The sequence below is a fragment of the Protopterus annectens genome, chromosome 16.part0 (genome assembly GCF_019279795.1).
Source record: "Protopterus annectens isolate FY-2018-M chromosome 16.part0, PAN1.0, whole genome shotgun sequence".
In the NCBI taxonomy this organism is placed as follows: Eukaryota; Metazoa; Chordata; order Ceratodontiformes; family Protopteridae; genus Protopterus; species Protopterus annectens.
Window position 1 is genome coordinate 333,940,482 of NC_056750.1, and position 17,336 is coordinate 333,957,817.

Consider the following 17,336-nt stretch of genomic DNA (forward strand, 5'->3'; position numbering starts at 1 on the left):
GCCACCACAACCATCGCGTCAAGTGGCAAGCCCTTCGACCAGTGTGGGTGCTCCTCGGGGGGGGGGTGGAGTATTTTATCGGGGTCTCCTCAGGATGGCCTCTATGGAGTCAGGATTCTGCCAGGCACACTGCACAACCAGATGTATCAAGCTCGTCAGCAGGTGGGGTCACCCAAGAAATAGAAGGCCAGGATCGAAAAGCCTGCAGGAACACCGATTCCTCTCAGGAGGGGTTGGAGGGCTTCCAGCCACCTCTCTGTTTTAATATCTCAAGGATGTCTCCAAATGAGACATCTGGGGGTGACCGTGGGGACCCCTCCCCCATCGTAATCCATGTCCTCAGTCAGCGACTCTTCAGGCGAGTTGATGTGCTTCCTCTTGCATAACTTCTTCCGAGGGGGTTCCTCAGTGGAAGTTTCTAAGGAAGACTTGGAGGAAGGGGCATCCCAGACAGGGATATCCCTCAGGCCCCCCCCCCCCGGTGTCCCGAGGAGGTGGCCCGTGGTAGCTGTAGCTCAGAGGGAGCAGAAGGAAATTCTGTCGTCGGTGGAGTGCCTCCGGAGGCAAGCACTCTCTCCATCATCCAGAAAGCTGGCCCGCCCAAAGAGTGGAGCCCGGAACAGAGTAAGACAGCCTCAGCACCGGGGTCACACCCTACAACATCTGACCCGCTCCCAAAGACTGAGCCTGCAGCAAGATCGGAGCCGGCAAAATTCCTGGAGCAGAGGATGACACCGATAAGGAACTTGGTACCATGCTCTGAACCAAGAAATCCACCCTCCAATCATGAGATGAAGGAAGAGATGGTTCCAACGGAACCGAAAACCAAAAGAGTCTACCTCGGGGCCTCAGTGACAGGCACCGTCTGTGCTGGAGGGGGGGGGGGGGGGATTCCACCACAGATGTCGGAACAGTGAGCTACAGTACCAGGAGGTCCAAAGAAGGAGTACACGTGGGAGTACTGGGAAGAACAGAACCCGGTCGCAAATGGGGAGGAGTCTTAGGTCCATACAGAATCCCTCTGGCTGTCAACAGCTGATCCAACAAGCGCACCACATAATGTTCAGATAGGCTCCTGGTGGACCTAGTGGATACTCCTGAAGGAGAATTTGGCTAGTCCAAAAAGGGGCTATAAGCACGTCCTGCAAACGGGTCCAGAGAAGGAGAATATCGGGTCCGTGGTGCCTGAGAAAATGGCACCATGGTCACTAGTTTGGAGACAGGTAGCAAAGGCGAGAGACGGAGCACTCCTAATCACAGGTATAAGATCCTGAGAGGTCTGCACCGAAGGTGGAGCTGGAGCAAATAAGGATGGTGCCATAGTCGAGAGAGTCTGTGCCGGAGGGTAGCTTTGGCACAGAGGCACTAGTTGTCACTAGCACAGTAGAAGTCATCCAGTAGTAGTCGGAGCAAAGGTCAAACTCATAGTAGTTGGAACCGAAGAAGGGGCTCTGCTCTCCAAAGAAGTCTTGTGTGCCTTATGCTTACAAGTCTTACCTCTGTCACCTGAAGGTGAGGAGGAATCAGAATGTGGCTGTTTTTTGTGTTTAACTGGAGGGGTTGAAGCCTCAGACATAGAAATAGCCTCTGTGAAAGAAGGTATAAGGCCTTTCAGGATTAACTTATTCATTCGTTCAGTGTCCTCTGACATATCTCTGACAGGGAGGTTCCGGAGATAAATGAGAAACCCTCAGACAATAAACGCAGTCATCATGACTATCACTGTTACACTGTTCGGGAGTTTACCATTGCAGGAGGTGCAATGTTTAAACCCAGATGTCCCTTTTTTATTGGACATATTCATCCAAAACAAGCACACACATACAGATAAAGTAGAAAGAAAGGAAGTTACCAGCGATGGTATCAAGGGATACCACATAGGTAGGACAGGGCTTTACCAACAATGGTAATAGGAATTACCCAATGGGTAGAGCTAAAGTTGAGAAAAATAGGCTATATGGACAGTGATAAGATCGAAGAGGGTATACCGTCTAGAATAGTGACAAAAGTCTAATCAACACTCAAAAATGTATCAGAAATATTTCACTTAGCTAGAGAGCTTTATGAAACGCGGCTATATGGCTATGCAGCAAACGAGATCTGGGGTAATTGGGAGAAGGGCATTGTGGGTGGCGGCTTAGCTCAAGAGTTTTTTGGTGTACGCGAACTTGGTATTTGGACGACACTGTTCCGTGGGCTTGAAACCAAACCGATCACTGATGAATGGGAAGATTAACATTAGATTTCCCATCTACATCAAGCAGAGCTCATCATTAGCACTCAAGAAAAACCTCAAGTCGATGGGGGCTAGGAAATTCACCCCTGGGATCATGTCTGGGACTCTGCTCGACAGAGGGGCAGGAATTTAATACTACATGGGTGGCGAAAGCCAATACAATGTTGGCTAGGCTTACTTTGGCCCTCGGGCCGAAAGCCTAGTACCTACCTCTGAACTTATTAATACCAGGGTAAATTGTGCATTAAGTTTAAACTTGCCAAATAGCTTCTTTTTCCTCTAACATATTTAAGATCTCCCTTTCATGGGTCTTCTAGAATGTGTTCAAGAATTGCAAAATAAAAACTTGCAAAGTTTGGGCAGTTTAAAGAATGCCTGTATAAGGCATTAGCATCATGTCTATCAATATTGTATAGGTGCTCATAAATCCTTTTCCTAACGCACCTTTCAGTTTTGCTGCCGTAAAATATCAGACAACTACTCGAACTGCAAGACAAACCACATTACTTGTTTGACAATTTCCCCTAGCAAACCAAACAGATTTTAACTCATTTTGCAGTGTTAACTAGTGTGATTCTAAAATGTGGGGACATTGTGAACATGGATTTGGATAAAGTGAGGGATTCCCTGCAAGGGCGACCTGACATCCAGCTAATATACCAAAACCTTTTACTACTTAAGAGAGTATGAGAGACACTGCACGTATGCTCTTCTCATACATTGGCCACAAAAGTGATGTCTACACGTACTATTCTCAGAAATGAGTGCCGCAGAAGGAATGCCAGTCAAAGGAAACAAATAGGTGAATCATACATCCATAAGGAAAAAAAACAGGGGGTTAAGGAAGGAGGGATGCAACACTGCAACAGTGAAGAGAAGGACATCTATTGTTGTATGACGAGATTTTACACAACTATACTACATCCTTCTATTCTACTGTTGCAGTACTCACAGAATGATGGAGAGTACCCATAGCTCATGAGGAAAGTTGGAGGTAGAAGGGGCAGTAGAACTCTCTATAAAGCCATGGAGAATGGCCCTAGCAAAACCAGCTCTAGCTCTGGAGATTCTATCCAACTTGCAGTGTATGGTGAAGATATGTACAGAAGTCCAAGTAGCTACTGCTTCAAGAATGGAGTTAAGTGTCCAAACCCTTGAGGGAGGGGGGAGCATCCGAAGCCACAGCCCTACTAGAATGAGCCTCAACAGAAAAGGTGGGGCTCCTACCATGAGAAACAAAAGGAAATAGCCTTAGAAATCCAAGAAGAAAGTCTGCTTGGAAATAGGCAATCCCAAAGACCTGGGATGGAAAGAAACAAAAAGCTCATCAGATTTCTTGATAGCCTTGGTTTTATCCAACTAAGAACAGAGTTGTCCATGCACAATAAAGGTATGCAATACCTTCTCACTAGGTCAGAAGGGAAAAAGGTGGGCAAATAAAAGGCTTAAGCAACAACTCATTCACAACCTTGGGCATAAAAGGAGGGTTAGCACACAAGGACTCCCTGTCCATATGGAAAACTTGAAAAGGAGGAGAAGCCATAAGAGCTTGCAGCTCAGACACCCATCTAGCTGAAGACAAAGCTAGCAACAAAACAGTCTAAGAGCAATGTTGCAAAGAAGCTGTAGCCACAGGCTCAAAGGAGCCAAAGTTAATTTTTCCCAAACAAAATTAAGATCCCAAGCAGGAGGAACAGGCTTCTTTAGAGATTTAATATGTAGGACACCTTTGAGGAATTGTTTAGCCTCAAACATAGAAGCTAAAGGAGGAGATAAAGGCAGACAAGCAGAAATAGCTGACAAGTGGGCCTTCACAGAGGAATAGGCCAACCCAGCATTGAGCACCTCACACAAATGAGACCACCAGTGGAACATCCACAGTCAGTGGATTCAAGTTATGTAAAAGACTTGAGACAGAAAACCACTTCCATTTAGATAAGCAGTATTTCCTAGTATTGGGTTTTCCTGCCTCCTGCAGAATCCCAAGCACATCCTTTGAAAGAAAAGTTGCCTAAAAGGAATTAAAATACTATCACCCACGATGTCAATTGCAAAGTTGACAGGCGGGGATGGATGAGATCCTTTGAATACGACCTTTGGATCAAGCGGAAGGGGGTATGCATAATGAAACACTCCCTTCCAAGAATAAGATAAGGCATTCCCTTCCAAGGAAAAGATAGGGCATCCACCTACCAAACCAGAGGACCTGGGACTCTGGCACAAAACAGAGGAAGCTGTCTGCTCAGAGGGGAGGCAAATACAGCTACTTGAGAAGTACCCCACTGATGGACAATGTCCAGAAACATTCATGTAAAGCATCCATTTGTGTGATTGAGTCAAGGAACTACTTAGAATGTCTAATGCATAATTTTGACTGAAGATGTATACTGTCTGAAGATTCACCTGATACTGAACTGAAAGTTCCCATGCCATGCTTAAGAGAGAAAGTACTTTATTTTGGGCCTCTGCCCACTGATTTGGGGGTAGATCTGGCCACCCGCTTGGTGTTGGTAAGGTGTGGAAGTGAAATCTGTATCCTTGGGACACTATTTAAAACCCATTTGTCCTGGGTAATGAGTTCCCAGTTTTTGGCCTGCAGACCAATCTTTCCACCTAAAGGATCTTTCAGTCGGGAAATGCCTGGAAGTTTTAAAAGCAAGTCATTGAGATAGTTTTCACAGGGAGAGGTCTTACTACTCCCTGATTTGGGTGCGGAAACCCCCCACAGCTTAGTCTTGTGTGCCCCCTGGGAATGAAACATGGGGTTTCTGCTGTGTCTGGGTTTGGCTTGAGAAGACCTGGAAGGGGCTGGAAAGGAACAATTCTTAAGAGGGCCAATGCCTACTAAATCTAGGAGGCTAAACTTGTACGAAATCTTTAACAGTTTGCATAGATTTAGCTTCATCTTCCATCTTTTTAAGAACTTTCTCAGTCTTATTGCCAAACAAGCGGTCCTGATTTAAGGGTGCATCCAACAATTTAGCTTCAACATGATCAGGCAAAGATTGCTCCTTAAGCCAAGCATGCCTTCTGAGCACAGGCCCAGTAACAACAGCCCTACAAGAGGCCTCTAAGGAATCAAATCCACATTGCAAAATGTTTACCAACCTGTTCAGCAGAATGCATTAAATCCTGTAATTCTTTTTTCCGCACAGTCAGGAATCATCATTTTCTGCTTAAGCAATCCAATAACATGTTGCGGATACTTTAACATATGAAACTGACAGTTTAAAGTCATAAGTGTAAACCTTCTTACCCCATCTACCCAGTGCCCTGGAGTCTCTATCAAAAGGGGTAGGATTTTTTGCAGTAGAAGCCTTAATGCCCTTGGGTCCCTGTGAAACAGTCTCTGGATCCACAATACGTTTTTAAAAAGAAACTTGTGTGAATTAGGAACCCTGTAATATCGGTCAGGTTTTCTGGGAGCAGGTGGGAGGGCGTCAGGGGCTAAGCTGGATTCATGGAAAACATCATCCACCACTTCTAAAATAGGGGGGATGGCCAGGGGTCTGTGCTGGGGCAGATCTAGAAACCCTCTCAGTTTTTTCTTAGGCTGAGGGAAGTCCTGAGATTCCCAGAGGAAATGTTCCCTGAGGGTATGAAGGGTTTCCCCCAAAGGAAAGGTCTTCTGGTGGGGAGGCAAATCTGAATCCTCAAGCAGTCAGAGGTTGTACTTCCTCTTCAAAATCTGAATAATCAGATTCCTCAGAATCTTGCTCGGTCATTATTTCAGGAGAAGGGTGTCTTTTCCCTTTTAGAAGTTGTGGCCAGACTACCCCGGATAAGGGAGATAAGATCCTCTGCCATCTTAAGCATTTGGGACTGGGGTGGTGGAGTAGGAGTAAGATGGTGGCTAGAGGTAGATATTCTAGGAGTGGCCTGGCTTCTAGGTCTAAGAGTATTCATCGGTCTGAAAGAAATGGTAGTCAGATGAGAGGATGTCATTTTTTGTCTATAAACGGTAGTGAGAAAGTCCTCCTTGGAAGCCGGTGAATGCGTTGCTGCTCCAGACCCAACCGTATAGATATTTTATCGGGCATCAGGGGCTGCAAAAAGCACCTCACTGAATTCCGGAGAACTGACTACCTGCTTAGCGGTAGTGTCGTCGGAAGGCTTAGCCTTGTGTGGTCTGTCTATAGTTATCGCTACGTTTTTTCAGAATGTCTACGGATTGTTGGCGGATGGATGTCATTTCAGAATGCGAAGATGGAACATGAAAATACGGTCTACAATAAGAGCTCTCCGACAAATGATTCTTGCGTTAGAGAGAGCACAGAACTGGCAAAGGGGGGCATCGTGGTCTGGGCCTAAACAAGTGACGCAATATATGAATGGAAGTCTCGGTGTGGGATATGCCTTCCACAAGCAACACAATTGTTAACCTTTTTGGACATTGGTTAGTGCAAGAAAAAAAAGATCCCCAACAGGGTACTTGGCTTTAGACATTTTCAGCTGTAATTCGAACTCTGGTAGCGACCGACCGGCCCACTTGCGAACTGCTTCTTCTACGGGCTCCACAGCAAGAAAGAGTGGTGTAATGGCATCGGTTGCCTTCCTTTATAGCACTGACGACTTGACGTCAGACAGCAAGTGACAACAGCCGATGGAGAAAAACATGGACTCTGGTATTCGGGCCAGCCGAGGGCTACCACAGCAGGGATAACCCACAGGTGATGACTGCAACAGTGAAACTTGAACATCTTATTTTCAGAAACGGCAGCTTACTCCCTAATAAAATTACTGCTACCACTTTATTAAAGGAAGTGGTTCTAAAAATAATTTTATATACTTTGAAGGGCAATTTTGTAGACAAGTAACTGGTGTTGCCATGGAAGCAGCATGCGCCCCAATGTTAGGAAAGTATTTGAAGGCATACTGGGAATCGCAATATATTTTCAGTAGTGAATATAAAGATTCCTGGGTGCTTTACACATGGCTTTTGGAGATTTTATTACAACAGCATTAACAATACTCACTGGAGGTCAGACAATCCCTCATAGAAGCAACCAGGCAGAATCATGCTGCTGAAATCAGGGGAAACTTGTACAGTATCATACATGTCTTTCACAGAGTAGTAGTCAATACAAGTCTGCAAAGCTGCCTGCAAGGAGGGTTAGGTGCAATAATAGAAGAGTTCTGCAAAACCAGTAGACTGGATTACTTTCTACTGCCTGGTTGCTCTTGCCCAGCCTAGGAATGCCTGATTCTTGCCAATAGGAAGGAAGAACAATGCGAGTTGCAGGAAAGGGAGACATTAAGAAAATGTAAACAGGGGCATTAAAAAAAGTACATGTGCACATTTTATAGAACATAAGAAATGGTGAAAATAAGAAAATAGTACTAGGCTTGTTCTTAATGAGTTGGAAATTAAAATTATGCAAGGTGTGTACATATATCTCTTCCTGCCTAGCAATTAGATTACATCACAGTGGTAGTCGCTCAATTTTCTTGTCTTGCAGCATACATCTCTACCCCTATTTAGTTAAAAGGAACAACCTCAGACACCTATGACCAGTTGGTCCTTCATGGATGCATCAGAGGTACTCCAGCCAGTATTAAATCATGTCCTTTTTTTTTTTTTCTTAAAAACACCTTCATTGCATCATCACTTGTGGCAGAAGCAAACTTACTTTTATATAAAATTAAACAAACCACACTAACAAGTTCACATTTACAAACATTATATATCACATATTGTTCTATACAATATAATCAAACCAATATTACATAAATTGCTCAATTCATGCCTTCGCTTAAATCTCATTCCTCCTCCAAAACATTTTTGTTTATTGTTCTCACAAAATTTCCATTTTCTTCTATGTAAATTCCACTTCCTGTTCTTTTCTCTGTTACAACATTCACTACTTCAAGTATGATTGGTTTAGGCTTGGATTTCCATAACCACGTCCTTGTCTTGAACATGTACAGAATCCACTTTTTCCAAGCAACAATTCCCCAGAATGGGGTAAATTCTGACTAATGACATTCCACCTTGGTGCCATCAAACAGTAATTAGAACTGGTACTAACCCAGAGATTTCTTTGGAGACTCTAGCTGAAGGATGGATCTCTGATGGCAAGTAAGCCATTGTACTTACCATTGCTATTTCTGCAGGCTGGGTGACTTGTTTCCTACAGAAGGAATTGGCTTATGAGTCAGAAAAGGGCATACATGCCTTCCACCATAAATATAGCTTAGTCTCTGGTCAAAGATCCATAACAATAACTTAGGCTGGTCTTATAACTAACAAAGGTTGCCTGTGGAATTTGCAGTTACCCAAGCTGCAACAGGTTACAAGAATGGCAGTCTTCAAAAGGCATGCACAAGCCCACTTCTCCATGGCCTTCCATTCCTCAGAATCGGGAAAAGATGCTTTATTCATCACTTAGCCCATCAGAGCTACCAGGAAATGAACACAAGGGTTAAGCAACTAATGAATAGTAATCAAACAATGGGCACTTGTTACTAATTATATTTGTTGCCTTAAAGATGTCTCATCTGCAAGAAGTATGGTGACATGCTGCAGTTTCTGAGAGGAATGCTATGTTAACAAAATGAGACAAAAATCCAACAGGGTGTCTGGCCACCAAAAAAAAAAAAACACGCACACGTCAGCTTTGGTCTGAATGGGTAGTTCACCTTCCTAAATAAAATAAAAAGACCTTCTCTGAAATGCATAATTCCAAACTATTTAAAATAATCTTCAAAACAGGTTTCAAAGGAGAGCAAGCCCCTCGGATTGACCAAGTAGGAGCAAAGACTTTTTTTAGGAGATGAGTGACAGAATGCTGGCCACCTCAAAGTGCAGTTGAATTTATCCTACAAAAGGATCCTGGGAATAACTAGTTGAGGAAGCAGATTTATGTTTACCATCTCTAGTTACGTGGGACCTTCCCATGCTTCAGATTAAAGAACATCAGACAATTCTTGGAGAAGACAAAAATGGACCCTCTTTCCACATCCTCTAGTTTTACACCTTACAAACTTTACAGCCAACAGGAAAGAGAACAAATCATTACATGACATGCTTGTTCTCAAAGGTAGTTTCATAGTATAGTACTAGGCTATCTGCCCTGGGGCATTTGTAAGCCTAGCCATAGTGATGTGGCTTTTGCCACCCCATGAAATGGTACAAAAAATGTACAGAATAAATTTAGAATACTGTGCCTCTGTCTAGTAGCGACACAATGAAGGTCCCCTTATATAATAGGATTAGTTTACTGTGCTCCTGTCTAGCAGTGACACAGATGTGACCCCTGGGGTAAACTTACGATCTCCCATCCACTCAAGATTTCTCTTGAAGAGAGTCAGTGAGGGGCTCTGCCTAATACGAACTGGGATCTTGTTCCAAAGCATGGGAAGCCTCTGGGTTATGAATCTATCCCTCCAGCATGTCCTATTCATACTTGTGCCGAGGTTTAAGTCTTTAGCTCTCGTGGTCCTGATGGATTTGGATTTTTTGAGGTGGGGCATGTCCATCAGATCCTGATTGGACATGGCCTTGTACGTCAGGCAGAGATCACCTCTAAGCAGGCGGTATGCTACTGAATAGAGCTGAAGTTTCTTTAGTCTGGCAGAATAAGACATATGTTGGAGACCCTTGATCCTCTTGGTGAGGTACTTTGTGGTTTTTACAGCTGTTGCAAATGCCGGGTGAGGTACATACCAAATGGGGCATTGTACTCAATCATGGGTCTGATGAGGGAGGAATATAGGGGTACAATGACATCCTTGGATCTGGATGTGAATCCCTCCATGATGAGGTGTGCAAGGTAGAATGTTTTTCTAACCACTTTGGCAACGTGGGTGTCAAATGAGAGGTCGCTGTCAACTTGGGTCCCTAGGTCTCGGATTACTTTTTCCGTACTCAGTGGGTTGCTGTCTATGTGATAATTTGTGAGTACTTTGTTTTTCCCAAAGGGGATGACTATACATTTTTTGGCATTTAGTTTAAGGCCGTGACTCCGACACCAGTTGTCCGTTTCTGTAAGGCCTTTTTGTAGGATGTGCGTGTCTGCTGGTTTATCGACTATGGCGCCTAGTTTGCAGTCATCTGCGAACTTGGTCAGCCACAGCCCTCCCATGTACGCTTTAACATCTGAGAAATAAATGCCGAACAAGAGGGGTCCCAGGACAGATCCCTGTGGGACACCACTTGTGACTGGCTTTGAGTCTGACATTGCTCCAGCGATTTTAACTTTATGGGTTCTGTCCTTTAACCAGTTTGCAACCCATCTAGTGACATAAGGGTTTACTTTTAAGCTGTTGAGCTTATCTATGATGCCTGAGTGGGGTATTGTGTCGAAGGCCTTAGCCAAGTCCAGGTATGCTGTATGGACTGCTTTGCCCTCATCAATGGCTCTAGTGACAGTTTCGAAAAAGTCATCCAGGTTTAAAAGGCAGGATCTGCCCTTTACAAAGCCGAACTGGGTGGGGAGGGTTTCTGCCCAGGTTTCTAACATAGCTGAAGAAGGCTTTGTGGTTATCTTTAGTGTCCTTAGTGATTTTTCTCTCAAAGTTGGCCTTGGATGTTTTTGAGAGAACGTAGTTTTCTGCTAATGTTGATCAGAGATGCCTTCCCTTCATGGGATTTTGCTCTGACGTGCAGTAGCTTCCTTCTTTTGTTAAACAATTTGTTTATGGCTGAGGTCCACCAGACAGGACGCTTACCTTTGGTGGAGAAAGACTTGGATTTGTTTGGGATTGCATGATCCATGCATTCTTGGAGATGTCCATAAAAAGCATTTGTGAAGGATTCGGCATTGTGGTTTGTGGTATCCACTGGCACAGTGGGCTTAAAGGATACCATCTCAGTCTTAAGAAGAGTGAAGTCTGCTTTTGAGAAGTTTTTCACTGTGGTCTTTTGTGCTGGGGGTGGAGGTGGGATATGTATATCCAGGGTGATTAGTTTGTGGTCAGATCTCACTAGTGAGGGGTATACTTTTGGTGTGGAGCATTTTGTCCCCATGTTTGTGATGATCAGGTCTAGTACATTATCTCCCCTAGTGGGAGCGGTGACTAGTTGTTCCAGTGCATTTGAATTTATGAATTCCAGGAACCTTTGGGCTAGGGTATTAGGGCTAGAATAATGTACCCAATCTATGTTTGGGTAGTTGGTCTCCTAGTATAATGGTATTTTGTGATACATTCATATCCTCCAATGTCTTCAGGAAGGCTGAGTGGGGTTCTTGAGATTGGGAGGGTGGTCTGTAACATGCTACCAGTTGTATAGCAGTTTTGCCTATGGTTAGTTGCACCTGTATGGTCTCTGATACTTCATGTGTTGCTACTAACCTGGAGGTGTGGGTGTCCTTGATGAATATGGACACTCCCCCCTCCCTTTGTGGTTCGGCCCAGGTTTTGGGGCCGAAAAGCATGATATGAGGTATAGCCTGGTAGCACTGGGTTGCTCTCCGGAGCCTTGAACCAGGTTTCAGTTACTGCACAGACGTCTATGTTCTCCATGCTGAGGAGTGCATCAAGTGCCTGCATCTTGAGATTTAGACTTCTGGCGTTGAAGAGCATTACCCTTAGTTTTTTTTTCATTTTTGTTTTCTAAGGAGGTGAGTTTGTCTTTTGAGCCTTGCCTAAAAAAGGCACTATGGGGGTGGCAAGAGCCTTAGCCAATATCCGGAAGCCCAGTGGTGACAGGTGTAAGCCATCCCTTGCGAAGCAGCGTGGCTTGTCCAACATGTCATCCCAGGCAGACAGACATTGGATCCCCTTAGAATGACACCAGTACTTGAGCCAATTGTTAAAGCTGATAATCTTGTCTTTGTATTGTGGTATCATTCTTGGGGAGGGCAGGATGCTGCTCAGGGTCAGGGTCATACCAGCCTGGGCTACAAAATCTGAGAGCTCCTCTAGGTCTCTCTTCATGTAGTCCAGGGAGGTACGTCTCAGTTCATTCACACCAGCATGGACAATGACGGAGTCATATTTGTACTTGCTTTGGAGTGACCCGAGTGCGTGTGTTATGTGGCGGATCCTAGCTCCCGATAGACAGCTCACAGTCACCTTCTCCTTGTTCAGCCTGGTCAGCGGGACATCAGTGTGTCCGACTATAGAGTCACCTATTACTAGTGTATCAGGCAAGGTGTTTGGCCTTAAGGGCTGTGATTGGTTGACACACTGATTTATTGAAGTATGTGTTGCATGTGTTTTGTTTTGAGGTGGTGGATTTTTGGATGTCTGCTTTGGGAGCCTCTGTTGTTTTGGTAAGTTTTTTATTAGAGCCTCCGAGTATGTCTGTGGTTTTATGTGTTTGGTTTGCAGTTGTGGTAGGTCTATGTGGGACTGGGATTGTTGTGTGTGTGGTTGCCATCTCCTCCTGTCTGGTCATGCCAGCCCTGAGTTGAGAGAGTTCAGCCTCCAGTTTGGCTATATAGTTGCATCTCTCACATGAAAGCCAACACTAGGTTAAGCAGAGGAAACCCTAATAAACTGTTGAAGAACAATTCAATTACATGCCACCTGTTATTGAAGACATTATCAGATTTCCTCAAAGATACAGACTCAAGGATACAAACCTAAACACAGGAAGGCTTGTGGATACTAATTCAATCCTTGCCAGTAAACAGCCAGTCATAAGAAAGAAGAGCCCCAGTCAACCATGCCAAACTTCAAACTCAGAGATGGGAAAGAGGAACTCAAAAAGCAAGCTATTCGGTTACATCTAAGATTTCAAAAGAATCCCTGCAAGCAAAAGACAGGCAATAAATTACCTACAATTCTGGCAGACAGGGATAAAGCCTAACTACAGGCAAATGACTTGGGCTCAAACACAGCTTAGCCATCTGCTATAGCTGCCATGGGGTGGATGGGTATGCCTATCCTAGAAGGCAGGCACACTATGACTGACCAATGGTATTATTCCTTTGGAGTAAAGGTAGCCATGCAAAGGATAACCCTAGGGAAGGTCTACAGTTATCAAGCCACTTATGAAACTAACGGACATCACTGTGGGTGCACGGGAGCATGCATATGCATGAAGACATAGTTGCTCCCACAGTAAAGCAGTTTGCTCATTTCTCACCCAGAGGAGGGGTTCACGACTACACCATATGTCCTCAATGCCAGGATTCTGGAGAAAGTACAAGGCACCCACAAGCCTGCAATGATACTGACCCCACAACATGGCCTCCCCTCCATGATATCCAGTACGGGGGAAGCAAATGGGTTCAAGCCCAAGTTGGGGGTGGGTTTTCATGGTTAGCAGGCACATGGCGGAACAGACAATATAAAAAGAAATACAACTCCCAAGTCTCAACTTATAAAAACGTTGCTGATATGTGGCCTACATTGTCAATTTCAAACTCATAACTATGATTTTGTTTCACTACAAGACAGCAGAGGTAGACTTAAGTGAAACAACAGCCAGAGACATTTGGCCTACTGCCTACTTGATTTCACCTTCAAATTCTTTAACAAGCCTTATTCAGGGCCACTTTCACTGCAACTTCAAACTTCTTCAACCAGTGTTGTCAGATTATGGAACTGAATGTTCTGACAGTAGAAGCATAATAAGTATCATGGCTCAGGGTCAAGCCAAAATAGGTAGTTGTCCACTGTGTTCTTTTCTTGTGATCTATTGACTTTCACACGATCTTTGTTTTGCAGGCACCAGATGCATGAATACTCCAAACAAAGATTGTCAGAAGATATCTGAAGCTGCATAAGTAGCTGAAACAGGGATTTTTTATTGTGTGCATGTCTCCTAACCACAGCTCAACTCAAAGTTCATGGTAAAGCAGCACTCTTACAGTGTTGATTGTTTGGAGGAATAGTATAGACCAAGAAATCCTGACAGCACATATCAAAATCTATGGGCACTGCAGTTATGTCACATTCACCTCCCATGCTATTTTTACACCTCTGATTCAAAAGCGCCAACACAGGCAGATGAGCACAGTGAACTGTATGTACACACTTACCATGGGCAAACTTGCTTATAGTTTAAGCATGTTGGGGTGGTAGACAAGAAAAAATATGATGCTAATGTAAGCTACTGAAAGATTCTGAAGCAAGTTGTAAAATCTAGCATTCACTTCCAAATAAAATAAATAAATAAATAAAATAAAACATACAACTATTCTAACATACCTACTGTACGAGATGAGGAAGGCCACAGTCAAAAGACAGACAGATAAAACATGTCTCCACAGCAAGTCCAGGAATCGGGCATTATTTGTTTGGTGCATTCTGAGCAAAAGAAAGTTCAAACAGATCAATTACATTAAAAATCAATACAGACATTTTGCTTTGATTTTTAGCAGACTGCTTCAGGTTGCTCTATTCCGGTTCTACATTAGTAATGGAGAGCAATGCAATAAAACTAGGAAAGCTAGATCCATAAAGTGACTTCAACTCAGTAAGTAATTTAATAAAATGATTTTGTGCAGAGGAAGTACTTGTGAAATGGAGGTGCATCAACGCACAGCTCTAACTGGCACAGAAGCATGTAGCGTACATTATTTTTGCCAAGGGGACCATCAAGGAAGTACAGTAAAATGATGCTACTTTAGAGGAAAAAGTTTTAAATGCATTACTGTCACATTATAGGGAAGTTGCAGTTTCATGCTGTATCACCAATATGATAAGCTACTATTAACTCAAATTTCAAACTCCGCAAGAAAAACTGCATCCATTACTGAATTTGAACTCCGACTAGCAACCAAACTTGAAGTGACAAAATGGACAAAACATAGAAGTTATGAACAGCAACAACCTATGTTGCAAAAAGTTTCTACTAACTGAATGTAGCTATACCTTAAAGAAAAAAAAACAGTGTGCCAATACAAGCAGTAAATGAAAAATTATTGCCTTTCTATTCTGCCTTGCTAATGTGGATCATAAAGGTTGTCCCCTCCTTTGTGTCAGGACAACAAATGGAAATAATCAGCCAAAATGCTATACTATTACATACATACACACACATATACATATATATATATATATATATATATATATATATATATATATATATATATATATATATATATAAATAAATTATTATAAAACAATATTCATAAAGCTACAATCACACCTTTTTACTACCTTTTTATGATCAAGAAGTGTAGCACAGTGGGGAAAACATACATCTACCCCCTAGGAACGCTTAACTATTTTTCTCTTCAAACCTTTACTTATGACACTATGGTGTTCACTTGCCCACCCACTTCCAGCACCAAATCCCCAATATTATCAGTATCTACTTCCCAAATATATATATAAAAAAAAAATCAATAAAATGTACATTGGTTATGTAAATCCTACATTTGGGTATATCCATCTGCCTACAAAGATGCACTTCGAAACATAACTCACTGGATTCAGAAAAGAACCAGTATGTTCCTATACATCAAGAAATAGCAAAAAAGATGCGCCAATTACTAAACTACAGAAGCTCATACTCACCCAACTTATAGGGATGTCCAACAGCAACAGGTGGCAGAAGAGGCACTTATGCAAAGTGGGATGGAGGAAAAGTGTTCCCAACATATCGTGCAGGGTCCTCTCCTGCATCATCCAATAATACACTGGTCACATATGATGTTAAGGATCCTTACTGATGGGTCCTTGATTGGTCTGGACTCAAAGCAGTAATATCCAAAGCAGAAGTCACAGAACAGAGCAAGCATGGAACTCAAAGAAATGAGCAGTGGAATACTGACTTTTGGAATGCAGTCAGATTCCAATGGTTGAAGCATGTATTAAAGACCAAGAAGCGAAGCATGCATCAAAGACCAAGAAGTTATAGCACAGATATCTGCACCGGGATTATTCTTGACTTAAGCAGCAAAGGCAACATGCAATTGGAATGGACTGAGCTCTAATCACGGCAACTGCCAAAGGCTGGTTAGCAAACTGATGAGAAAAACAGTTCAGTTGTCAAGCCAACTGGAAAATGTTATCTGAGCAATCTCAAGCTCTTCCCTCACAAACACAAATGAGACAAGCAATCTGACCAATTCCCTAAACTTGCACACTTCACTGCAAGTAACACCAGAGCTTCTGGTGTACATAAAAGGTGATAAAGGTCCATCTCCCCTAGTTTTGGCCCAACAATGAAAATAGGGACAGGGGCCTGAAGTTCTAAAATTCCCTGCACAGAGGAGAGGGTCACTAGAAAAAGCCTTTTCTAAGAAACAAACCAACATTACTAAACAAGCAGGCTCAATATGCAGACAGGAAAGTGTTATTTTCCATGAAGTTCAGGTTCCATGAAGAAGCCTCCATGTCGAAGGATGACAGATGCAGCACTCGTTTAAGGACATGCTTGACCATTTAAGTGCTGGGTCACATTCTTGCCCTCTACAAGGACATGATGAGCAAAGATGGCAAATACATATTTCCTGATATGGAACAAATGAGGATCAGTCATGCAGGTGAATCTCATGCATCTAAGGTATCTGAATGATCTGGGCCTTGGGGTATTATAGGTATTGCTCTGCTGTGAGAACCATTTCCTCTTGGAGGCACAGGTCAACCAAGTGACATTCTTCCTTGAAGTCCCAACAACTTCTAAGACACCTGTTAACAAATCCATCGGGATCAGGGGGAATATCACAAACTTGGCTCTGACAAAGCAGGGAGGGAGAACAACTTTAGTCTCTCCTTAATCTACAGAAGTGAGACAAAAGATAGGAGGACCACAGTCCATTAAGTGCCAAATATCCTGCTGTCAAGGTGATCTACTTAGACACCAACCAGACAGTCTGAATCCTAAAGTTCCTGTCAGGACTGGAGGTGCGAGTCAGACTACCAAATAGCTCATCCACTTCCCTGGACATGTGAACCCATCTCTGTACCCTCTTCCAGAATACTGCTTTCCTGCACATGAGATGTATGTATGTATGCATACTTAAGAAAAAGGAAGACTGGCATTTTGTCTAAATGAGAAAATGCCCTAAAAACATTTTCTTCTCCGATGCCTTTAGTGTTGGTCTCAGCTCCAAACGACTGATGCAGTCTCTCCTTTACAAAGAGGACACTACTTACACAATGTGGAAAAAGTACAGTTTTGTACCTACCATAAATGTAGATGTTCGAGGATCCACATTGCTGCAGTCCTAACTATTGGGTAGTCCGCTGTCCCAGT

The 17,336-nt window shown here is 43.3% G+C and overlaps 1 protein-coding gene across 1 annotated transcript in view; it reads right to left on the reverse strand.

The window, feature by feature from the left end:
- Positions 1-17,336, reverse strand: part of DOLPP1 (dolichyldiphosphatase 1) — a gene marked incomplete in the record, with an annotated part of 1,057,587 nt that overhangs the window by 664,624 nt on the left and 375,627 nt on the right. Inside the window, 1 exon segment of the mRNA XM_044058255.1 lies at positions 14,339-14,437. Coding sequence (XP_043914190.1) covers positions 14,339-14,437 — 99 coding nt within the window.